General features: G+C 35.0%; 2 protein-coding genes across 4 annotated transcripts in view; one reads left to right on the top strand and one right to left on the bottom strand.

Moving 5' to 3' along the window:
• The window catches only part of LOC113495942 (calsyntenin-1), a 244,186-nt gene that overhangs the window by 79,430 nt on the left and 138,536 nt on the right, over nt 1-26,220 (top strand). The window lies entirely within an intron of this gene.
• LOC113495944 (protein phosphatase 1 regulatory subunit 3C) overlaps nt 15,718-26,220 on the bottom strand; it is a 38,929-nt gene continuing 28,426 nt past the window's right edge. For all 3 annotated transcript variants that reach the window (XM_026874949.1, XM_026874950.1, XM_026874951.1), the window contains one exon: nt 15,718-17,027. In XM_026874949.1, the coding sequence (XP_026730750.1) occupies nt 16,180-17,025 (846 nt within the window). In that variant the 5' untranslated portion in view covers nt 17,026-17,027 and the 3' untranslated portion in view covers nt 15,718-16,179. The remainder of the gene's footprint in view (nt 17,028-26,220) is intronic.

Raw genomic sequence — 26,220 nt, 5'->3', positions numbered from 1 at the left:
GGTCTACTTTTATCTAATTGGATATCAATTACTATCCAGTTAGAAAAAATGGCTAATTAGAAGTTTGTTGTGTTACCGAATATTCGTTTCCTAAAATAAACCTTAAGGAAAATATTCATTACCCAGAACTTACAAGGAAGTCTTGGGTCCAGATTTCTACACAGAAAAGCTTTAAATTAATTTCCCACGAATAACAGTTTCCTCCATATCCACTTTGACAATGAAGAATGAAAATATCCAACTGAAACTACCCACATTAATCGAAATTCAGCTGCAGTACGTAATTGTTAGTGAGCATTTGTTATCCTTTCATTAATTATTGAACTGGGAACTAATGTAATTAGGAGGAGCACCGGTAGCTAGCTAATATCCCCTGACGTTTCCTATTATCGAGGGAGGGGGACAGGGTGTAGTGGGGGATGGTCATTAGCAACGGACCACGTGCGAACACCGACATTCTAATATTTACCGATGATTATGGGAATTTTCATGGCCCGAATTGCGCTTTCTTTTGGTTCAAGGGAGATTCCAGAAGGGATTTTGATTTGGGCAACGTCTTATAAATGCGTATGATGAAGGTTTATGCGTGTTAATGTTTTCATTTCTGTTTCTAGAATTGAGTAAATTAAGCCATGCTTTTATAAGTGAGGCCCGGTAGTGGTAATACATGGGATGGCAAGGGATGTCAATGAAATCGATGAGAGTGAAATTAATTCTACTTAGGTATAAATAAGGTATTGCTTAGCTTAAGTTTTACCTTAATTTTGTAAATCATACATTATTGATATTTATAAGTAATTGACTTAACTCAGAACTCATCAGTTTTGATTTCGAGCTAACAACCTTTGAAATCAACCCGAACATCAATACTTGACTTGGAATCTATTATTGTAAAGTTTTCTAAGTTCAACACAATGAAGTTAATCGATATTCCGAGTGTCTCCGAGAGGCAAGCTGGATGCCTGACTGAATGGATGTGGATGATGCTTAGCCAAGTAATTATAATGTTATGGACGAGTGGAGGGAACAGAGGATTTTGAAAAGCAATAGAAACTGTGCTAGTGGTCACTGCGCTGATAAGAATTCATGGATAAGTAAAAACAGGAAGATATTGAAAATTATTCCAGAAAGACACCAGCAAGATTACATGTGATGATTTAGGAATATTGTATAATCTAAATAAATTTGCAACTCCCTTTCAAGAGCGATTACAAAACATCGATAGAATAATCGCACGGATATTCCATGCACTAAATGCTTTAATTTTAATTATATCCCTTTGTAACTGCTTAACGAAGTAGAAATGAACTCTTGTTGGTAATCAAATAGCTATTCGTGTTCAAGTACTATCGAGTGGACTGAAATCAACTGTGACCACTCCATCAATGAAACATTAATGAAGTTATTATCATGCCCATTGCCGACGTCCCAAAGGTATGAGGAAAGGTGTGACATTACGCCCCACATTTACCCCATTTTAAGTCCCATGTAATTGAGGAAAGCCCTCCGGCCATTGTCGGACTTTTCCATTAAGTTGCTGGTATTAGAACAGATTTTCTGTCGAAAACACACAATGCCAATAATTGTCAGCTTGAGAAACGTGGGAACTAGAGAGAGAGAACTTAACACACTGGTTATAATTAATAGCATTGGAGTACGGTGAACAAAAATCCAAAAATACTTTTAAATCATTATTGCCTTGAATGGCAACAGCCTACAATATCATCAGAAACTCATTTATATCAGAGAGCGATCCAATCAGACAGACTGTGTGCACCGGGACACAATGCGGACCCTTTCATTTCGCAGCCATTGTAGTGGAAACAAAGCCATTGATCGCCAAGACCTCGTGTATGATGGACCGATCACCATTTGTTGGCAATCACTTGGGGCTATTTGTTTGCAAAGTATTTTTCAGGCCCCTTTTAAAAATCATGTATTTGGTACTGCTTGCAAGAAGTAATATAACCCGAGAGCGGCAATAGCAATGATAATCCTTATTTTATCAATTCCGTTCGTTGAATAAAAAACTGTTCATTGAAATCTGTTGTTTGTTGTGTCTGTGCGTTACATATTAGTATATCTTGTCAATTAAGCTGATTTTATCTTATATGTGTCTTTAAACTCCTAAACACTTTGTATATCAGTGGTAAATTGAACTTCGAAAGTATCACGTTTGCGGAGTAACTTAACAAAAGCAAAACAGATCTCCACGGCAGATATTCTAAAAGAAAGCCAATGGAAATGCAAATTACCGCTCGCTTCCATAACACGAGCTGCTACTCGAGTTTTCTTATCAGGAAAATTCAATCACACTTCTCCCCGCCAAGACCTTGTGCTATCGATATTCCTCCGAGTTTAGATGGAGCCGCTGCAGAGGGGAGCTCTAATATTGTTTTGTCATCGGCATCGATAACATTAGAGATACCACTCGTTATTCCGCGTCGTGGAGCGGCAGTAATGTACCGACCGAGCGTTTTGTACCTAACTTTGGCCTGAATAAAGAACGCTGATGAATTTTGTACAAGTTAGTTACAGCTTGACGTTTTAATTTTGTTGCCTCAACTATAGTAGTTTCTGTTTCAAGAATAACCGTTTTAATTTATTTTATTGCGGACGGTTTTAATGGGTTTTATTAGTAACTTCTCTACTTTACTTTTGAATAAAACATGGTCTTAGCCTTGATCAAGATTTTAGCTTTTTTATAAGTAAATTATATAAAGCTCGCTTTACATTAGGGACTTCGGTCACATTATGATGTTTATTTGCGAACACAAAAAAAAATATCTTTGAGTACCCATCGAGTCAGTACAAAAGATCCCAATCAATCTGACAAAAGCGATCTCCGAAGGTTTTGTACCCAAATAAAGGTTTTTCCTATTCCGAATGATTCTCATTGACATCCAAATGAAAAGGATCGAAGTGTTCGCATCAACGGTGGCTGACTCATTATATTACCATTTGGGTCAAAGGGGAATATGATTACAATTTCATTTGTGAACGTGACACGTGTTCCCGTGCTTCCGGCACCGGTATCGGTTGCGGCGAATCCGTTTTCCGCAAACACGTTTGGTCTAATTAGATGATTATACTAATTAGGAACATTTTGGTGTTTGTGAATATTATGATACGTACAATCTGCTTGGGTTGTACAATTGTTGTTCGTTTGTAAAGAGATGAGGTTACGTTTTTTTGGATTAAAGTATGAAGTCTGTATTGGATTTCATAGTCTTGTAATTATTTCATAGTCGTCTGCCTCTAAAGTATTTTTTGACCATTCACGGTAATTGGCCTAAAAATCCTGATCAACTAAGTAGGAAATAGTACCTACAAGGTTTTGATTAACTATTTGCTGCCTACATTTTCCTGTGTTTGTTGTCTTAACTGGTAAGTACTATCTGAGATCACACTTTTATACACTTGCTAAAACTTCTTCTGTCTCAAAGTCACGTATAAGTGTCAGTTAAATCAAAGGTAACAAAATTCCCGATCACATAACCATTGAACAGGTTGTTCGGTACACACCATCGTGAGTGCCTTAAAACAAAGAACTTTTTACGTGAATATAGATGAGGTTCCCAAAGGTGGAGTGGAAAGAGGGGGAGGGGGGAGACGCAAAGTATTTGAAGCTCAAAGTACACAAAATTTTATATTAAAAAGTTGATTTATTTCTGATATTAAAAAAGAGTGTTGTGAGGACATTGTGTCTACGTGTTTAGGTATATGTTAGTATGTTACATACATATACATGAAGACGAGAGGTTTGCTTTTCAGATAGATAACGGAGATTTATTTTATCAGTCAAAAATTTATGGAGGGTCTATAAATCAAAGAATATGCTAATGGGTGGTATGTAGATATTCTATGAATAAAACATTAATTTTTGTTTGCCTTAATTTAAAGGTTTTTTCATGGATCACTACATAAAACTTTTAAGTCATTTGCTGCCTCAGATTTAACAATTTTATTTAACTTGTTGAAATTAACACGTGTTCATATTCGCTGTTATTTCTAATCCGCAAGTTTATCAGGTAAGGCCGTGAGCACACTGAAGCGACGCGGTCTTGTTTCCAACCTAATTGGTTTCGCCAATTATCTGTGAAACAAGAGACAGCGCATTATTCAATAACGCCGTCTCCACGCTGAAAGCTAATTGGCGCGCGTTTGATACATTTCCCGCGCCTTGTCGCGTCTTGCCGCGTCTTGTCGCACCCCTGTGTTCTAGCCCTAATTGCGAAATTACAGACAAGTATTCCGCATGCCTAGGGCTGAGACAGACTGACAAATTAATTTCTAGTCTAGTGTGTGTAATGTAACTGAGTAAGGTTCTGCTATTTGCTGTAATGTAGCGCCGCGTAACTCGGAATTTTAATGTCGCTGTATTTCTATCTGCATATGTAGCGTTTATTTGTCAGCTCCGCATTTTCTGCTGTTAATACTTCGAAAAGAAAAAGTTGCAATCCCCGGGGAAGCCGATGGTAAAGTTAGAAAAAAGAAAATGGAAAAATAACTTGCTCATATGTAACCTGTACCGTGATCATAACGGCGTATTCCCGAAGGGTTAGGCGAGTTGTGCATCACCAGTACAGGTACTGTATTAGAATTGATATGGGTACCTTTTGTGTCTTTGCTATGCCGTTTATTAAAATAAAATCCTGCCAAAATTGATACACCCGGGAATTAAACCTCACGCAGTACTCGTTAGGATCATACTACCAATCGCCACGTAACGCACTGCAGCCAACATAATAAAAACCCCGACGAAAAGCAAACACGAACTAGGGATGATCCGATCATAAATAATTTGCGGCGGATACCCGGTCTAATTGCCGTATCCGTATCCGCAGTGTTATCCGCGATTGATTTGTTGTCCGGCCATGGCGGGCCGCGTCCGCCCGCATCCGGCACCGTCCGGGATTTCATATCAAATGTCCGATGCTATAAATAATTTTGGCGCGACCGCCATTCCCGGCTGGTATTATGGAGCGTTTTTTGAAATAAAAAATGGCGGCGACGGTGAATGGCCCACTGGTATTTTAATAAAAGGACAGCGGTAATAGCGTGTAATGACCATATAGATCAAATGGTACATTTATTCGCAAAAACTCGGGCAAACGTTACCGCACTTAAGGGCAGCGGCGTTCGCACGCGGCTCGTAACAAGTCGTTTGCTGGGGAAACGACAAGTTTAGGAGAAGAGATTTTTCGAAGTTGGCTTCATTATACCTGCTCATGTTAAAAAAAAATCATTTTTACCTTTTGTATGTCCAGGTTGCCAGAAAAATATCATCGCATTTTAACTAAAATCCTTTGAAAATTTACCAGTTGGTTATTTCTGGTAGTATCCTGTAAGCTTGTCGTATGTCGTGGTCCTACGACCTCGGCCTCTTCGGTAATATATTCAGCCGCATTCTGCATCAGTGCCGGCTCGAGGTCTCCGACCGACGCCGAATACCTAATGCCTCTAACTTGTCACCTTAAACGAACATTTTCAAAGAATTTTGTATAATAAGTATTCACTTCTACTTTGCCTATTTCCTTGCTTTTATTTTCTCAAATTCTTTAAACATCACCGCGTAATTATTGTGGTTATTAATAGAATTCTTTACTGAGAACAAAGATGTTATCAACTCCAACACTCTTCAGAAAAACACACTACATAACGACGCCATAAATACATGTATCTCAGTAGAAGAGGAAAAGAGACAAAAAATCGTAGTAATAGCTGATCAACAAGGACGTAATGTTGGAAGGATCCTTCAAACATTGGTCGGTCCCAAATATGATGTGTTATGCTTATGTAAACCAGGGGCACAATTGAAAGATGTACTTGAGTGGCAAAACGACATTGTATTGAGTTTAGGCAAGCATGACTATGTAATAATTTTAAGTGGAAGTAATGATCGTAACCCGCACGAATTTTTATTTAATTTAAGAAATTGGCTTAAACAGGTACCACACACCAATATTATTATGCCAGAAGTGCCATTTAATTATTATCTACGGGAGCAAAAATTAAACTATGAACTAAGGTTTATTTGCAAACGATTTAAAAATGTATCATACGTTAATATGGACTACACAAGATTCCGCCCTAATCGTTATTTCTTTTCTCTTAACCTATGCAGGTCATTACTTAGGGAAATATTACACAATGAATACAAAATTAAAGCATTAACCCACCAACAAAAAATAAATAAGGTAAATACATGGCATGTTGAGAAATCAACTCAAACAGATTTGAATATGGCTTACCAACCTGAACCAAACATTTTAATCACATCAGAAGAAGATTTTTTTCGTTCATAATAATAGTTTTATAAATATCATTCACCAAAATATTAATGGTCTCCTTAATAAACTAGATCTGTTGAGCACATGCGTAGACACGTTATTGGATGACGGTATAGATATAGATGTTCTTTGTATCACGGAACACAATATGATCCATGAAGATACCAGATTAGTAAATATGCCGCCATTTAGTCTGGCAACTATCAGCAGTAGGAAAAATAGGTACGGAGGGTCTTGTATACTTGTTCGTCGTGACCACAGGTATAAAGTTCTAGAAGAAGTATCGAAATATAATGTTCCAAACATATATGAATGTAGTGCTGTAGAACTTATCGAGCATAATTTTTTAATATTTTGCATATATAGACCACCCCACAATTCCTCTAATGACCTACAAACTTTCTTCGAAAATTTTAATAATATGTTGAATCAATACTGCTTCAAAAATAAAAAAATTATAATATGCGGCGATTTTAATATTGATCTATTGAAAAATAACAAGACTTCTCTAGAATATAGAAATCTCTTACTTGAATTTAATCTTAAGCTAGCTATAGAAACTCCTACTCGACTGACCAGCGGTACATGCATTGATCATATGATACATAACAACATAAAAGGGTGCAGAAGCAATACACTCGAACTAGCCTTATCAGACCACACAGCACAATTATTATTTTGTCCAGTGAAACATATGTATAAAAATAACTATTGGTACACTAGTAAGCGTGATTATTGTAAAGAAAATATGGAAAAGTTTATAAACTGCCTAAGCTCTCTTAAATTTAAAGAAATATATGACAGTGGTGACCCTAACGAGGCGTTTGATATGTTTCATGATTTATTTAAGCTATTCTATGATTTATGCTTCCCGATCATACGAATAAAAATATCACTTAGAAAACGTCCTAAATGGATCAGCAAAGGCATAAAACAATGCTCAAAACAGAAAAGAAGGTTATTATGGCAGTACAGGAGGACAAAAAATAAAATTGATAAATCTAAATTTAAAGCTTATTCCAAAAGACTCAATTTAATTATTAAACTTACTCAAAAATCCCAAAATAATTATCTTATAAGTACTGCATCCAACAAATCAAAAGCTACTTGGGAAATAATAAATAAAAATAAAACTAATCTACCACGGGATGTGATTAAACAAATAAAAAAGGATGGTAAAATAATTTCCGATCCTAGTGAAATTGCTGAAGAATTTAATAATTTCTTTATTAATCAAGTTAAACCTTTGACATTAAATATTTCAAATAAAAATAATGTACCAATCTATAATAATTGCAATTCTATTTTCTTAAATCCGACTACACCGAATGACATTAAACGCATTATTCTATCCCTCAAAAATACTAATAGTACAGGCTATGATGAAATCACTACTAAAGTATTAAAGCATGTTAGTAATATAATATCACCAATATTAAGTCATATATTTAATTTGTGTATTTTTCATGGTATCTACCCTAATAAATTAAAAACCACAATTATCAAACCATTATTTAAGAAAGAGGACAAAGAGAACATGGCCTGCTATCGACCCATAGCACTCATCCCAATACTATCTAAAGTACTAGAAAAAGTTATATATGAAAATCTCAATAGCTACTTAGAGAGGAATAAAATTTTAGCAGAAGAACAAATGGGTTTTCGTAAACATAAATCTATTAATATGGCAATTTATAAATTTTTAGCTAATATCACAAAGAAATTAGACTCAAAAACTCCTGTGTGTGCTTTATACATGGATTTAACAAAAGCCTTTGATTACGTAGACCATCAGATCCTAGAAAAAAAGCTTAACGCCTATGGTATAAGGGGCAACGCACTAGGCTTAATAATGTCCTACCTGAATGAAAGAAAACAAGTTACTGTAATCACAAAAATATGTCCAAGACAAAAGCAAGAACTAACATTTAAGTCTAATGTACAAAACATAAAATACGGTGTCCCTCAAGGGAGTGTATTAGGACCATTATTATTCCTCATTTATATAAATGACTTCCCCCAGGTAATAAACTCTCTAATGGTCTTATTTGCCGACGACAGTACAGTTATGTTTTCAAATAAAGATTCTAAACTGCTGGAATCGGAAATAAATAATGGTTTAGTAAATATTATTGATTGGTTGAATGCAAATAACCTTGTTATAAACCTAAGTAAAACTAATTTGATGGTTTTCCGAAATACAGGTAATTCTTTTATACCAGACATTAGTGTAAATTATTGTGGTCAGCCAGTTAAAGAAGTTACGGTTGCAAAGTTCTTGGGTATAAATGTTGACTGCAATCTAAATTGGAAGATACATGTTGAGTCTGTATGTACCAAATTAAATAAATTCTCATATGCGTTACACATGTTAGCAAAAACAGTAAACACATCCACTATTCTGACAGCATACCATGCGTACGTAGTCTCAACTTTACGATATGGTTTAGTTTATTGGGGAAACTCAACAGATAGGCATGCCGCATTTATATCACAAAAGAAATGCATTCGCGCGATGTGTCAATTAGATAAATATGATAGTTGTAAATCTTATTTCCAGTCACTGAGAGTTCTTACATTGCCATGCTTGTATATTTTTGAAGTCATTGTATTTGTAAAAAATAATTTAAATTCATATGAAACACTGCGTAGTAATCGACATAGTCATAAAATAAAAGTACAACCTAGTAGAACCACTCTTTTAAATAAAAGCCTATTTTGCATGGCACCAAAATTGTATAATAAACTCCCCAATTCCATTGTGAAAATTGATACTATTGATAAATTTAAAAAAAGACTCAAAGAATTTCTTATTAGTAAATGCTACTATGATATTAGAGAATATTTAGAGGATAAGTTTTGACATTTGTTATTTTGCATTGTTATTGTTTTAGTTATATGTATTTGTCTTTAGAATTTGTATTTTATAGTTACTTTTGAACTTATTATTTTGTATTTTAATATTTAATATTTTGCATGCCTAATGGCGGAATATGTTATAGAACTATTTTAAACCTTAACATCTTTATTATGTACACATATTCGTAAAATAAATTATTTGATTTTGATTTGATTTGATTTGATTCGTTGTTTGTGGTAAAAACAGAGTTTTGTAAGTGATTTATAACATGGATTACTGTTAACACAATATAGCCGAATCCGAGATTGAATATCGATAAATAATCTGTATTTACAATCCTTTTGTCCCTTCCTATCATTATAATAAAATAAAAAGATTGAAAAGACAGACTAAAAAGGGTTTTACATAACACCAAGATTTGAATATGTAAGTAATGCTCTCAAATGGACACTTATTAAATTTATTTATTACATAATCGGAATGAAAAATTTCATCGATTTTCAATACTTAGTTCTTATTCAAATTAATAATTTTATTATGTCCATTTTGACGTAACCCATTTTTCTTAAAACACCTCTCTAGAGATTTAGGAATCATCATTCAGCCTAGAGTTTAAAAATCATTAATGGCTGAGCTTAGACTTTTCTGTCAAAACTTAAGTCAAATGCTGTGATTGGTTGTTATTGATTTTAATAATTTACACATTTGTTTTAAACTACAGTTTTATTTTGGCGCCCATTTAAATTACTACTTTCTTAAAACAAACGTTTCGCCATAGAAATACTCTTTTTTTAACTTCTATTATAATAATAATAAAAACAACAAAACCAACTCATTAATTGATGATTAAATAACATTATTTGCACGGCCAAAAATAATATGCATAAATGTATGTTCATTTTTCTAATTAAAATATTTATTTAATGCAAACACATGTTTTTAACGTCTCAATTTCAACTTCATTAGTGATTCAATCAGTATTGCTAACAGTCTGACAAAAGTAATTTTGCTTTTAAAAGCCTTTTCATTACGCTATTAAAATTTGTATGACATTGTTTTTAATAGACTGTGCCGAAATATGCAAGGATGAATTGAATAGGCACACCTGGTAATTTGTAAAGGGCGTGAAATGCCACATCAGATGTCTACGGTATTGAATTGGGAATAGGAACTCTTTCTAAAGCCTTACTGTGAAGGACACTTATTAAAAAAAACTGACAGTCACCTGTCAATATCAATAATTCCCGTTTTTTTTTAAATTATTTCTCAAAATATTTATTACAGTTACAATTGGCTACAAAATTGACTAATCTTATAAACGCATGATTTTAATTACAAACAGCTGACTGTATAAAATGAAGTACCTAGATTCAAAAGTTATGATACATTTTGTGATTATACCATAGTTTCCTTTAGCTGACATCCATATACCGATTTAAAAAAACAACTAAAAGATACGCTAGTCTTTCTTCTATTTAACTGAGAGCGTGAGTATTATTAACTATCATTCACTCACTTCCAACTCCTTCCTTTTACAACCAAGTGCCATTTTTACAATCAAAATGACTTAAAATGACATTCCCTTTCGATAAGTCACGTGACCTGTCATCTTCATACATCGACTTAAAAAACGAAAGACTCCCGCTTGAAAGAATTTCATCCTGGTATCGCGGAAGGTTTCACAAACATTCAAGTCACATGCACAGACACCCAGACTCAGGACAAGCATTCGCGGATCACACAAATGCTTGTCTTGGATCGCGCCCGGTGACCTCAACCACTCGGCTATCCGTGCATTCATCGACTTTAGAAATGTAACATGGTTATAAAAGCTATGATAATTGGAAAGCTGGTGGTCAACCTACCCACAGCTTTTAAAGTAAGGGTGTTTCAATTGCGAAAGCGGGACAGCGCACTTCACTTCGTAGAGCGGCATCTCCTTCGCACAAACGAACTCTTACTCTTAGAGCTTGTGACAGGCCTTCTGTTTTATTCCTAACTCATTTCATCATCATCTGGCTTTTTCCCATCATTTTTAACACAGTCTATGTCTACTTCAAACTTTAAAAACATCCATACATCCTTTATTATTTGCGTAGGGCTACAAAATCTTCTTTCAATACTCTTTCAGCAATTCATCCTTTTTACAAAAACCCTTATTACGAAAGGTAATCATTTGAATGACCATTTCTTTCAATGAAAATTACTTTCTTTACGAAACACAATAAACGATTCTCCAATAACTGGATTTGAAAGCGTATTTTAAATATAACCGCGCATTTTCATATTAACTAGACAGTCTAATAAGTCTACCATGTCTTAAAAGAGCGAGACAGCGTCATACACTAGCCTAGCTTTATCTCTTTTCCACACCAGCAATACTTTGAAACATGGCGGAATGTCTCCTACGTTCATTCAAAGTTCTCATTGACACAAAGTTTCCTATCAAACAAATTCATTCAGTACCTCATGCTTACAGTAAATTAAGAAATATCAGCGTACCAGTTGTTTAGCAATTAATTTAAAAAAACAAATGGTACCATCACGCTTATATCCAAAACGGACTAAGCAGAGGTCCAGTTACGAACATTCTATTGAATATCCTTAATTTTTTTATGAATAGACAACTTTAGGAAACTGTTTTGTGTAAAGAATATTATATTTAAGGAGTGATGTTAAATATATCGAAAACGAAGAACTTACATTAATTTATAATCTTCAATCGAAATTAAAAAGAAAACAATTGGAATCGTAACAAAAAAGGCATTGAAAACATTCAAATGGAATGGCGACAATGATGTTATAGTATAAAGAGGTAGATAAGTTACTTGCGCCTAAAAAGCGGCGCCGTAAAACTGGGCTAATTAGCACACTCGAGGTTAGTCTCGTGAAAGCATCGGCAACGATGACAGTGTCATTTGTTCCGCGAAATTTCTATAAAAATGCCGTCATGTGTGATGCGACACTGTACAAATTACACAAGTAAGACTTCCAAAAGTCTAGGGAGGACATATAATGCTTAAGTATTAATTTTGAATTGATTTGCTTTCATATTGTTTAGGAAATCCAAAATATTAGCATATATTTTATCATAAAAAAATCGAGTTGGACAGCTGTCAAGATTATAAAAAGTAAAAGACAGGACATTTCCTAGATAGTGCCTACTCATATGCTTACATCAACCACGAAACGAATTAATAAGTTTGATATTATTTTTAAAGGTTTCCGGCAAATGAATTAAGGGGTAACCAATGGATAAATTTAACAACATCCGCTATCTATAATATTAACTGGTCTTCTAGTAAATGTGCAATTCCTGAAGATGAATCTGATTCTTCAGACAGAGCCAAATTACTTGAGATAACACTGCACAGGACAATGTTGATGTTATATATTATGCTATTTGTGAAAATTCTTAAAGATGAATATTCAACCGATTCTATAAAACAAATAGTGGGTTACATTTCAGGATGGATAGCAAGAAAATTAACTAATGGCCTAAGATGCGAAATTTGTATTAACACTTTATTTTCTTGTGAAAAATTGTGGTACCACAGATTAATATCAATCAAAGACATGGGTAGCCAATGTTACTCGACCGAATATGTATTCATTATTAGCTTGAAATCGGAAAATATATTAAAATCTCACATAAAAGAGGACGGTTTATATTTTACTACATACAAAGAAATTGATGTTGTTAAAAATAACATTTTAAAATCTTTAATTAACTCAAATGTTTTTAGTAATCTGCACTTTCATGCGATGACACAGCCACCAACTTTTAATCATCGCTTACATTTAATTAAAGCAATAATAGAAAAATATGTTAACGTCCGTCTTCACTTTGCGCATAAAAACAACCCCGACCTGAAGAAACTATCAAAAAGACAAAAAAAAACACAAACTTAATTTGTTTGAAGGTAATTAGAAGTAAATGAAAATAAAGTATTTTTAAAAGTATTTGTCCTTAGCTGTTTTATTTCTTAAAAGAATAGCAAGCAGAGTTAATTTTAGACATATCAAATCTGCTTACTAAGCCATAGGCATCAAACCATTTTATGTCTGTTCTGTGAAATTTAATTGATTAATCTATGAAGTTAGTCGTGATATCGCAACGACACTGCGAAACATATATTCGTCTTGTTTACACTCTTGCTTGTAAGCATGCTATCTTTTTCACACATTACAAGCTTGTCAAGTTAACTGTGCCCAAGCGGCTATATAAAATCATCAACTCGGAAGCCGATATAATTCGATGGCATAATATCGTATAATGTTGTGTGTTTGTAAATATAAGTAGGTACGTACGCCGCGGACAATTCTTGACATCGCATTAGTACTGACATAACATATCTACCTCTTTTTATAATATAACATCATTGAATGGCGACCTAAAATACATCATCGCTATTAATTAAAATGACAGCCGTCAAAATAGGCAGCTGTCACTTTACTTGTCGAAATGATGGATGCCATTTTAAGGTTTTGACATAACGACCTTTGTAACGTTATTCATATATTGTTCTGATTTAAATAAGTCTTATTATCGTAAGCATAATAAAAGTGTTTACTGTCGACGACGCAAGATAAGTTAATGTTTGCAAACTTATTTCAGTATTATAAACAGTTGCCATGTTCTTTAATAATTCTTAGATTATATTAAAAGTGTAGCTACCTATAGTTATTTTAAAACTATACTATCTCATAGTAAGACTGAGCGTCTGAACTTTAATGACTTAACGACTGTCAAAGGTATGTCAGTCGGGAGAAATAACTAGGACAATAGGAGTTGGTTTTGACTGTTTCACCGATCCGTATTAACTAATGCTTGAAGCAATCTTTTCCCAACTATGTTGGAGTCGGCTTCCAGTCTAACAGGATTCAGTTATGTACCAGTGTTTTACAGGGAGCGACTGCCTATCTGACCTCCTCAACCCAGTTACCTGGGCAACACAATTTCTCTTAGTAAAAATGCTTATCACGTCTTGGCTTCTGACCACCCATAACGACTGCCAAATACATATTACATAATATGTAACAATTACAGCTATTATTTGTTACATATACATTTACATGTATTTAAAGTAATAGAAGTCGTCAAATGTTTTCAAGAAACTATTTCAACGAATGACTCATAAAATTTTATTGAATTGCAAACTAACTGTCTTTAAATAAACAGCTGTTTAAATGTCGCCATGTTTGATTTGTGGTCGAGACGTGTTTCATGAGAAGCGATGTGACATTAAAATCCATGTACGAAATGTCAAGTGTTTTAAGAAAATGGCCGCGAGACGAAAAGTGTAAACAAAAGAAATAAGCCTTATTTAAACGATGAGAGAATTTTGCTGGTTGCAATACATTGAAGAGTCGTATACCTCTCGTATCTAAAATGATATATCATAGCCAGCAATGTATTGCATCATGCAAGTTTTTTCTGACAAAATCTGAATTAGCTTCAACCAATCACAGCAATTGATATTAGATATTTAGTTTTTGACAGATGCCTAGTTTTGATCGCCGCAAAGCTTTGAATTCGAAGTAATAGATATATTTTTCGAAAAACTATGCTTAGTAATATAGTTTGGCACTCGTCTCAATAAAGTTATTTCTTAACCTATGCATTAAATCAGTCTTTAAAACAATACATATTTGAGAAGTATTCCAAAAACGCTAGTCAAACTCCGCGGTTTCATCCACTTTCTGCCCGCCCCTATTAAACCTAGCGTGATGTTATACTTTATACTTCATCGATAAATTGACTATCCAAAACAATAAGAATTTATCAAATCGAGACAGTAATACATGAGATTAGCGAGGACAACCAAACTAAAAAACTTCTCAGTCTTATATTCAAATCACCAAATGTTGATAGCCCAAATCTCTTATTGATCGATCTGTAAAAAACTTTGAACATTCGATAGCCTAATTCTCAATATTCTAGACTTTAAAAGAGGCGATGACTCCTGAGTTTGTTTCGACATTTCTTCTCAGGGAATTGACTTGTAAAAGTAATTATGTCTATCCTTTTTGCGGAATAAATGATTTCATTCCAATAAAGCTTAGTTAAGACAGTTTTGACAACGTTACTAACCTAGGCAGAAAAATAATGAAAGATCGCGCCAAACAACTAGCAACAAAATAAATTATTATTAAATCGTTCACTGAACTCAATCCACATTAAAACACAGTATTTTTCCATTTCTTGAATACAAAACGATTCACCTTGATTAAGCTTATAATATGTAAATAAACCAGTAACAAGCCAATGTCACTTGTTTATAAATACTCTACACTATTTAAGCGACGTAGCAACAGACTTTGTAAGACAGCTGTCATTTTGACATTTCAAATATTTGACACTATATTTAGAATGGTCAGTCGTGTATTCTGCTTGCCTTTCTAAAAGCTGTGTTTGGCTTGCAGTTGCATCAGCTGAGCTCTTTATGTTTGACATCACAATAATTATGTTACTGGGTAAAACTGTATTAATTTAAGAAGGTAACAATAAAAATATTTTGTAATTAAATCTATTTACTATGATTTTAAGTAGATTTTTTAAATTCGACTAATTATTTTTTGTTTTTGGTAAATCACCTTCAAAATATGTATTATTTTCAAGACTGTTTTGGAATTATTAAGTCTAAAAGGCATTTTCTCTTTAAAACAGATCCTCAATGACTTAAATTAAAAAAAAAAACTAAAATTAAAAAGTAACCATTTCGTCGCTATGCCGATAACTCGACAAAACAAACGAAATAGACGCATCTCTTTCGACTGCACATATTTAGAAAGAGACGCAAGAACCTGTCTTGATAAGAGAGTTATTGCATTTTCGCCTCACAACAAAATAGTTGACTGGAACTTTCTTCACATTATCACCCTTCCAAGCACATATTCAATAAAACAGCTCATTCAGCTGGCAATAAAAAGAAAATATACAGACCTTATAGATCACTTAGATTTGAATATGGCACTACACTACCCTTTAGGCTTTTCACATTCAAAATAACTGGAAAGAATCTTTCACCAGTAAGGCACATTCCCGTCTCCCGTCGATCGTGTAGTCCACGAATTCCCATATTTAATTCTTGCACAAGATATAGCAGGAGTTGTTCTCACTGAAGCTTTTTCTATCGTATAGTTAATCCCGTGGTTGTTATCCCAAAATTCTTCTCCTTTACATCTGAAACAGACAGCGAAATCAAGCCGTCTCGAGTGAATCGGTAACTGCAGTCTGAAGCCAAACGTATCGTAGTTTGACACACCGTTTTGGTTCAACGGGCCAGTTTCAACAAACGCGCAGAACGTATCTTCAGTTGTCACCCAGCCGTCTGACGACGTACGCACGAGAACCTCTTTTGTAAAATCTAGATTTTTCACTTTAACAGTCCCGTCGACAGCGCACTCATCTTGTTTTATGATAACATTTTCTAACGACACACATTCTTCAGTGATTCGGCGACGGAACTCGAGGTAGTCCGATGCTGGTTGGAGAAATCTCGTTTCCCAGAGGTCTGCAACTGGTTTCGGGGGTGGTTTTCGTTCTGGTGATGGTGTGGACACGACTCTCAGCGCCCAGTAAGGTGGCACGTGTGAGGGTTCCGTCATAAACTTGATCTGTTCCAACGCTAACCCTCGGTCGTCGGCAAAAACGACCCTTTTCTTTTTCTTCTCATTCGATAGTTTGATGCAGGATCTTGGTGCAGTTTTTAATGTCAGTTGCACTGGTTTTAATGGCGTTAAACATGGCGCGGAGAATCCTCTAGCTGTGAGTTTCGTTGGTCTCCTCGGCGTGTAGTCTGTGAGGAAGCCGGCGGGCGGGCTGTGCCCGTAGAAGGACTCTGACGCGAGCATGTCGATCGCGGCCATTTCTGCAACAGAAACGTGTTGACTTAGCTACGGCTCGGCGCGGACTGAAAGGTATTTATCGTTCGCTGCTAGCTTTATGCGCATGCGCCGTCCACGCGGACGATAATAATGTTTAGGGTGACAATGGATTCGGATGGGTATTTCGGGATATTTATTTTTGTTTTCCAGGTCATGGTGTGCGTGTGTTTTTAGTGTTTTATGTTCTTTTAAGTGATGTGAACTAAAAGTGACATTTATAATGATAATTAAATGTGTGTATTTATATTTGCCTCAAGAAAATACTGTTTAATCGTCCAGTATGTGTCAAGTTAATAAACCTATATTTTTTTATTACTTGGTATTCAAGATTGCAAGCAAAAAGGGTTCCTCAATACATATAGTAATTGATAAGCGAATGAAACTTAGAACTTGGTTATTATTAGTTACGCCTTATCATTTCCATTTTTAATAGGGTTCAACAAGATAAAAGATAATATTTAATTAAAATAAGTTTAATAGTTTTCGAGATAGGAACAGCAGAGTATTGAGTACTATCAAGTAATGTTTACCGACACATTTGTTTATTGTTGATTTAAAAAATGGGGAGGTTCTCAATTTGTCTTTATATTTTTTAATATTTGTTACCTGATAACTTTGGCATGGATGAACCAATTTCGCGACTCCGGCAGCAAGGAATTTAATCCTTGTATCGCGGGGATTTCAAAAACACAAAAATCACAATGACATGCACAAGATACCCAGACTCAGAACAAGCATTCATGGATCACACAAATGTTTGTCCTTCGCGGAGCTCGAATCCACGACACTTCGCACTCAGTTGGATTGGCGTGGTGGCTTCAACCTCTCGGCTATCCGTGCATTTGGTGAATTTTTTTTCTATAGGATTTAGACTTTTAACACTTGTCTGTGGAAGAGATACTACAGTCATCATGACATAAAATGCGGACACGTTTCCAAAATGACAATTGAATTAATAATTAATTTATGATTAGTTGAGTGCTAATTAGGATATTTATTATTTAATTAAAATTCTTATTGTCCGATTCCACATTTACAGTTACAAAATTGAGTGACATACATTGCTATTGTTAAAGAAAAACGTTTATTTTAATGATGTATTTTAATTAAATGTTTTTAAATTGTTTTGTTTTGTATACGAGGTATTGTATGTCTTATGGATGTCAGTGTAAACCGAATAATCTGTTTACTTATACAAAATAAATACGATCTCATTACGTTAATATAAACAAATAAGAAGAATATTTGTTCTTAAAATTTACGTTATATTTATTTAATTAAAGTATTGCTGTTATTGTTCTAACAACGGTTAAGTGCGAGTCGGATTCCCGAAACTGAGTGTTCCGTACAAATTCGGTAAAGACATACAAATTGATTAGGTGACTTAAGAATTTGTGGTAGATAGATACACTGTGTACCCTATATTGTGTTACAAAACTTAATGTCGATATTTTTTTTAGTACTTATTGTTATAGCGGCAAAAAAATATCATCTATGACAATTTCACTATTATATAATATTCTCTAGCTGTTTCCCGCAGCTTCGCCCGCGTAGGTGTTCGTTATAGTTACAAAAATATTAGCCTTTAACGCAGTCAGATAAAATCCACCCTATATCGTAACAAAATATATCAGCTACCAAGCAAGATTTCATCAAATCGGCCCAGTCGTTTAAGCGTGAAGAGATAACACACACATACACTCATGCTTATGCATTTAAAGTGTTATTTTTCAATAGTTTTATTTATTTACTTTTTGTCCTACGAGAATTATCCTAACATTCATAAAATCATGGTCACCCTACAAAACACGACATATACATTCACATTTTGAGTCGTAACGCGTGATCGGTAATATACGACACGACGAGCGGTCGTTTATAGCGAGGTTAAGCAACGCGTGCTGCGGTTTGGAACTTGATGGGCAAACTTTTTAAGTTTTTTTTTAATCTGTTAGAAAATTATGTTAGTATTACATGTGATAACGAACCATAAATATACCTGACTAGTGCGATCTGTTTGTACTAATGTGCGTTCTGTAATAAAATCTGTCTATGACGAAACGTCACTGTGTAAATTATTACCAAATTATGCAGGTATTCAGAAGTACGTAACTAGTACTTAGACCTACGTTTTGATCGAAAGTTAAGTTCCATTGTCGCGGCTTAGAAATGGATTGATCAAGGTTTATTCATAGTTATGGTTAATACCGTGTAATTACACACATCAAACAACACAAATCAATAAACGTATTATACTGCAACATGCATGCTTTCAGGCGATGTTAAGCTTCGCGTGTTGCGGTATGGAAATTGATGGATTTAATGTTTTTATTAGAACTTGTTACATAGTTATCATGTTTCATATTGATTGATTGTGATTTGTAAATAATTTGTAGTAATGTAAATTTATTCTTTCAGTGCAATTTTTCAATTCAAGTATTAATTCGGCGGTTTATTAAAAGATGTGTCTAGTTTATTTAATTTATTACTAGAACACTTGTTTTCTTCTTATTTGACAGTAGTATCCAATTTAATATATAGCCATTCACAAATACAGTGATTTTCTATGAATTAAAAATACAAAATCGATATGGTAGACGTCTCCATCTTTTTTCCGGATATGAAATCATTAAATGCCTGCCCCCACTTTGATTAGAGAGGAAGGGAGTGTGTTATTGAATTACAGAATATATTTCTTTATTACAAAATAAAACAGCGCCCGCATTAAGCAATTTACTCCTTATGTCAGAGTTTCAGAAACATTCAAGTCACATGCACAAAGACACCCGGACTCAGGACAAGCATTCGTGGATCACACAAATGTTTGTGCTACACGGGGATGGAGTCTGCGACACGTCGCTTTCCTGAGCTTGGCGTGAAGACCTCAAGCCCTCAACCACTCGGCTATCACAGCCAAACCAGTAATCTGCCACTTCAAGGTGATAAAAGAAAGGTTGATCATCGTCTCCTAATTGTGACACGCGTTACCTGCCACTTCCCTCAACTTTTCTACTCCATAACAATTTTACATAAAGTCGTAAACAACAATTCTTTACTTTTTTCGCGGCAAATCGGCTGTGAAAAACGCTAAACCGTTGCGTGAGACGTTTACAAAATAACTGCTTCATTAAGCAACTGTTACCAAGTCTAATATAACTAGTTGCTACGTCCTGCCGTTTTAAGTTTAAGTTGGCTGAAAGAATTAACAAAATCGGTTAAGTAGTTTAGGAGTGATAGCGTAACAAACTCTTCGGGCGTCAAAAATGAGGTTTTCAATTCCTCTGATTTTAATGTTTGCTGCCTCTGAACTTCGGACTGTATGAACCGACTAGCTGTTGCCCTGTCCTGAGATTAGCGCGTACAAACAAGCAAACTCTTCAGCTTTATATATTAGTATAGAAGTATAGATTTTATGATTCGAAGTGGTCAACCATTGTGTTTAAATATTAACCTGAGTTAAATACCAATTTTAAAAGTAGATCTTACTTCCTACTTCTCAATATAATAAACGGTAAAGTTTGTACGTATGTGTGTATTGACGTCTGTTCCTGTTTCACGCAAAAACCACTGTATGGATATAAACGAAACTTGACAGATAGTTTATAACCCAGTTTTGACTTATACGATAGTTTTTATCCAGATTTAATGCGCCCGTGGGATCATAATTTGTAACTGTTCCCGTGGTTTCTAGGGGCTACACAGCAGCTAGTGTAATAATATAATTTTGTAACACAACAGCCATTTTAACAAAATAATAACATCATCATATTGATTGGCAATTTGTGTTCAATTAATAAATATAAAATGGCCGCTAGTATAACTTTCTCTAGCACGCGGCAGGCACAAGCATTTGCGTGTTCAGCCAAACGGTTAACAGGTTTGCTATTTATACAGCCCGATGTGATTTTAATTAGACAGAGTTCATTGTATAAATTAATTAGGTTTTGGACTATTTTTTTTTAATACTTAATATAAGTTTGATTTTCAAGGGTTTTCAATTAAATGTTTTTTTTTATTATTTGCCTTACCAAAGTATTTTTAAAGCTTTTTAAGGGAAAAAAATAAACGAATTTTAACTGTTTTTACTGGGATGGTTGGCGGTCTTTGGGGGAGGCCTACGTTCAGCAGTGGACGGCGATAGGCTGAGATGATGATGATGAACTGTTTTTTTTAATAACTACGCTATATGACAATATAATGTTATCCAAAAGAGTCTTTTTAGCCGTAGTATTAAAAAAAAAAGAAAATAATGTGGTAGCGTACCTACCTACATGTATTTACGAATCAATATTTGTAACTTTAAAATACATATTTGAAATATCATCTTTAATACGTAAATCCATGCTACTATTACATCACAAAAGGTACGTAACAAATATTTCCTTACTCTATGGTATTCGTCATGCCGTATTATTGACGTATGGGTTTGTCAAATTCAATAATTGTCGCCATTTTCCTTCTTTCTTCGTCAATGGAATTAGTCAGACTTGTATAGAGAAATAACCTTAAAATATTATCCTCATAATAACCAATTATTTTCATTAGCTACTAGCTGTTGCAGTGCTAGCGTTAGGGGGGGTGGGATGGGGCGATGGCCCAGGGCGACAAATTCTGGGGGGCGCCAAGGTCTGAAGTTGGAGTCTCTTGCCTCTCCTGGCGCAAACCCTCAGAACTGTGCTCTACGCTAGAGGTGGAATACTTCCACCGCCAAACGTAACGCTAAAGGAAAGATGAAATTCTTAATATAATTTTACTTGGGATCAGCAAAAAACTAACACTTGATATTGCTTCCCTCAAGTGGGCGCCATAATATTTTCGCCCGGGGTGTCAGTGGCCCTTACGCCGGCACTGAGCTGTTGCCCGCGACTCCGTCCACGTGGACTTCAGTTTACAGCGCAGTGGTTCCCGTTTCCGTGGGAATGCCAGGATACAATGTAACCTTGAACCACCTTCTATTACCCTCCCTTAAAATCGTTTTTATTAAGTATTTAAACCTTATCTGGATCTTAAGTAACATACAAAAAAAAATTGCCGAAATGATCCACCTATTCTAGAGTTATGCGCTCACGAACATTAATTTTTATACACTCACTTTTCTTGTTTGTCGCTCCAATAGGATTTTTCTAAATTTTGAGGCAATGGTCATCTAGATATCACGGATCGACCTCCTCTAACGTAGCATGACCTGTGATCAACGTGATATATTTAAAGTATATGTTGATACTTTTTAAATATATTATACAGAACCCATTATCAAAATCTTATGACTAAGCATTCCTTATCAAAATACTGTCAATAATAACAATATCAACATAAAATTATGACGTTTCACATCGATCGTATGTTAAGCAATAAAAAGATAAAATTTAATATACTAAACATAAAACAGTCTTTATAACACGGTCATAAGGGTTATTTTCGTTTGGATGTTCTTACGAAAATATTTGAAGTGAAATGCTAAAGGAATTTCATTAATTAATTTACCTAATCTTAGCAACGTAATAGATAGAATACGTTTTGATAAGATATCTATTGTTTATAGATTTCAAGAGTTATTTGTTTCCGTGGGAACAGTTTTCGCCGACTTCGGATCGCTGAGCGGTTCGGTCAAGCGTAGGACAAGCAGTTGTGTGATCCACGAATGCTTGTCCTGAGTCTGGGTGTCTTTGTGCATGTGACTTGAATGTTTGTGAAGCCATGACACAAGGATTGAAGTCCTTGCTACAAGAGTCGATTTTTTTAATAAAAATACTTATTTCACTTGAGTTTCAATGTATATTTCAATATTTCAGTTAAATAGTTTTCGCAAACATTAATAATAAAGTGTAATATTTTATTTTTTAAAGACTACCTTATAGAGTTTCTTGCCGGTTCTTCTCCATAAGAAAGACATTTTGGAACCGCGCAACTAGAGTCACTACTTTAAACTTTTAAAGGTGCCTGGAAAACGACCTACCTGAAATAAAAACTTTAGATTTTTATTAAGTTAAAACTGAAAAATTGTACAATTTGAAATTGATTCAAAATGTTCTGTATAAGTGTAGACGTTTAAACGTGCGTACCTATAAAGCAAAGACTATCAACCCAATTCTCTTGATTAACATTTGAACTTATTTAACGATAAATTAAAATAAAACAATAGCGTGTAATAATATAAGGAAAATAATAATATCACCGAACAAGTGTGTTACTAATCGTAGGTCAAAAGATATTCGTAAAGGTTGTAAGTCCTCTGCTAAAATAAGTTAGGTTTGCCTAAAGTTTTAGATATGACTTTTGGATGACATCACCATATTGTTATAACGAGAGGCTTGGGCCACAATTCTGCTATATTTGATAGTAAGTTAGTCATTTATTCGTTTTCCAGCCATTGCATTTTATATTAGTACTAGCTGTTGCCCCCGACTTCGTCCGCGTGGTTAGAAAAAATTGCGACTACAACTTGAGATTTAAACTATCCTATCTCTCAAGTTGGATGCGAGACGAACTGCACATGGTGTGCGAATTTCATTATAATCGGTTAAGTGGTCCAGGAGTCCATTGAGGACAAACATTGTGACACGAGATTTATATATATAAAGAAGATATTCTCATTGTCATTTGATAGTGTCAAATTTAATCCCATTTCCAGTCATTCATCGGCATTGTATCGTAAATTTCGCAGTTGGTTAGTGGCTGACTAATATACCGGAGTTCGCAGGTTCGATTCACACCCAGGTCCATTTTGCGCCGGGTCGAAACGCTAAGAACTAAAATCCCCGTCGAGGGCACGGCGTGGGGATAGGCAGGAACTCCACAAACTAAAAACATTCCGGGTTCCTTCTTTTTGTGAAGCTGCACGAGATTGGTCGCGCATGAGCTGAGCAACGGGCTAGTTTTTACCTGGAACCAGCCAGGTCATCATCGGCCTAGCCTTTTCACAACCATGTTGGGGTCGGCTTCCAAGTACTAGTGTTTTACAAGGAGTGACTGCCTAAATGACCTCCTCAACCCAGTTGGCACCTGACCAACACGATACTTGACGATTCCCCTTGGTTAGACTGGTTTCCAGACTTGCAAGCTTCTGACTCCCTCTAGCGACTGTCAAAGATGTAGGAATAACAGCCGGGACCCACAATTTAACGTGCCTTCCGAAACACGAAGAAACTCGTTATGACAAAGGTGATCACCCATCTACGAACGAACCGCGTGAAGCCTAGCTAAACCTGTGATCGATTCACTTATGCGGTTATGGTGAATAATGTCAATCATTACATGGGTACAGCCGTTTTCCCATTTTCATTTTACGCTTGCCTAGTTTTAGGTCAATTTAAACTACCTTTTCCTTGTAAAGAATGTAAACAAAAACAATATTATAATCAGTATTTTAGATACCAAATGATCAGTCGTTTTATTAGAGGCAACACGATTGAAGCACATATCAGCACGCCGGCACCGCGTGCAACCCAGACAGTCTCATTTATCGACAGACATTTTTTGTATTTTTATCTGATAATAATAATGTTTTATTTATGGTGTGTTTGGGTAAGGTCGTTGAAAGGTCAAAGGTTATTTTTATCACGGGAGAAAGGCGTGATTGCAAACTTGTCTTTTTAAATGGATCCTTCGGTAAGGAGTTTAAACCTTGTACAGCGGGGGATTTCACAAACATTCAAATCACATGCACAAAGACACCCAGACTCAGGACAAGCATTCGTGGATCACATTAACGCTTTTCCCACGCTGGGATCGAAATCGCGACACGTCGTGCACAGTGGGTTTGGCGTGGTTACCTGAACCTCTCGTCTATCCATGCAGTTAAAAACTAGGAACGCATTTCAAAAACAATGACTTGAGGTCACCACCTATGCCAAGCATTTGATCCACGAATGCATGTTCTGAGTCTGGGTGTCTTTGTGCATGTGACTTGAATGTTTGTTAATCCCCAAGACGCAAAAATTTAAGTCCTTAGTACTGGAGACGTTTTTAAAAAACAATTATTTTGCCTTTCTCAAGACTTTTTATTAGACAACAATAATCTGGTGATATTTCGTCAAAATATAAGAAAACACACCACCTGTAGATAAAGTTTATCAGTCATTTTTATTGCCGCCATTCACAATATTACAAGACAATACTGACCCGAGAATCGAACCCGTGATACAGCAAGCAAGGCGCCACGTGACCTGATTGTATCTACATTATATTATTATTATAATATGCTAATTACAATAATTATCTAGAAAAAGATTAATTTGTTTTACCCACTTTTAAATGTAAAGTTAATAGGTTTTTGTTTGTATGTCTGTTTGGTGTGTTAATATGACGAAACTACTGGATTGACATGGATTTGGACAATCATAGAAGCTGCTTTTCAACCTACTGCAGCAGACTATAAAAAAAAAACTATTTTTTTAGGATTATAAATTCATTTGTAAAATAAATTAGGTATCATATTATCATAAGCCTGTTGTTGCCCACTGCTGGGCATAAGCCTCTCTCTCGATACAACTCATATGTAACATATCCAACAAACGAATCCACAGTCAAAAACTAGTGTTGTGCTAAAGCAGACATCATAAGAAATAAGTAATATATTTAAATACACATGTACTTATAACACACAACACTAGTTAACACATACTGGCCAGCGATAACTTTATTTTTTAAGCCAATTTAAATATCGAAGTAATAATAAACAAATGAATCACTCGACTTTTTAAAATAAGAACGTGATACGATAACGGTCGGGTAAACGAACTCCTTATCGGGATTCCATATTTGAAAATTCGAATGTCAAGGCTGTTTTGTTCTGTATTTGAAATTATCAATTTGACGTATTTTTTAGGGTTCCGCACTTAAAGGGTGAAATGAGGAACTATTACTGAGACTACTGTCTGACCGTCTATCCGGCTGTTACCAGGCTGTATCTAATGAACCATGGCAATTAGAAAGTTTAGGTTTTTCAGATTATGTTTATGTTTCCTGATTTAACAATAAATCCAAAAAAAGCGAAATACTTTGGGGGCCCATATAACTATAAATTTACAAATTCTTTCCCTCTTTTTGAAGGCGGAACCCCTTCTGCAGGATTCCGACATACACTTGGCCGGTTTTTTCATAGATTACCCTAAATCGGGGATCAATCGTATCTATTATTTATCTTTACAATAGATACGTAATTTCGTAGAATTCCGT

This window comes from Trichoplusia ni, chromosome 7, assembly GCF_003590095.1.
Source record: "Trichoplusia ni isolate ovarian cell line Hi5 chromosome 7, tn1, whole genome shotgun sequence".
Classification (NCBI taxonomy): Eukaryota; Metazoa; Arthropoda; class Insecta; order Lepidoptera; family Noctuidae; genus Trichoplusia; species Trichoplusia ni.
The sequence above is the reverse complement of the archived record's forward strand: the minus strand, read 5'-3'. Positions and strand labels throughout refer to the sequence as shown.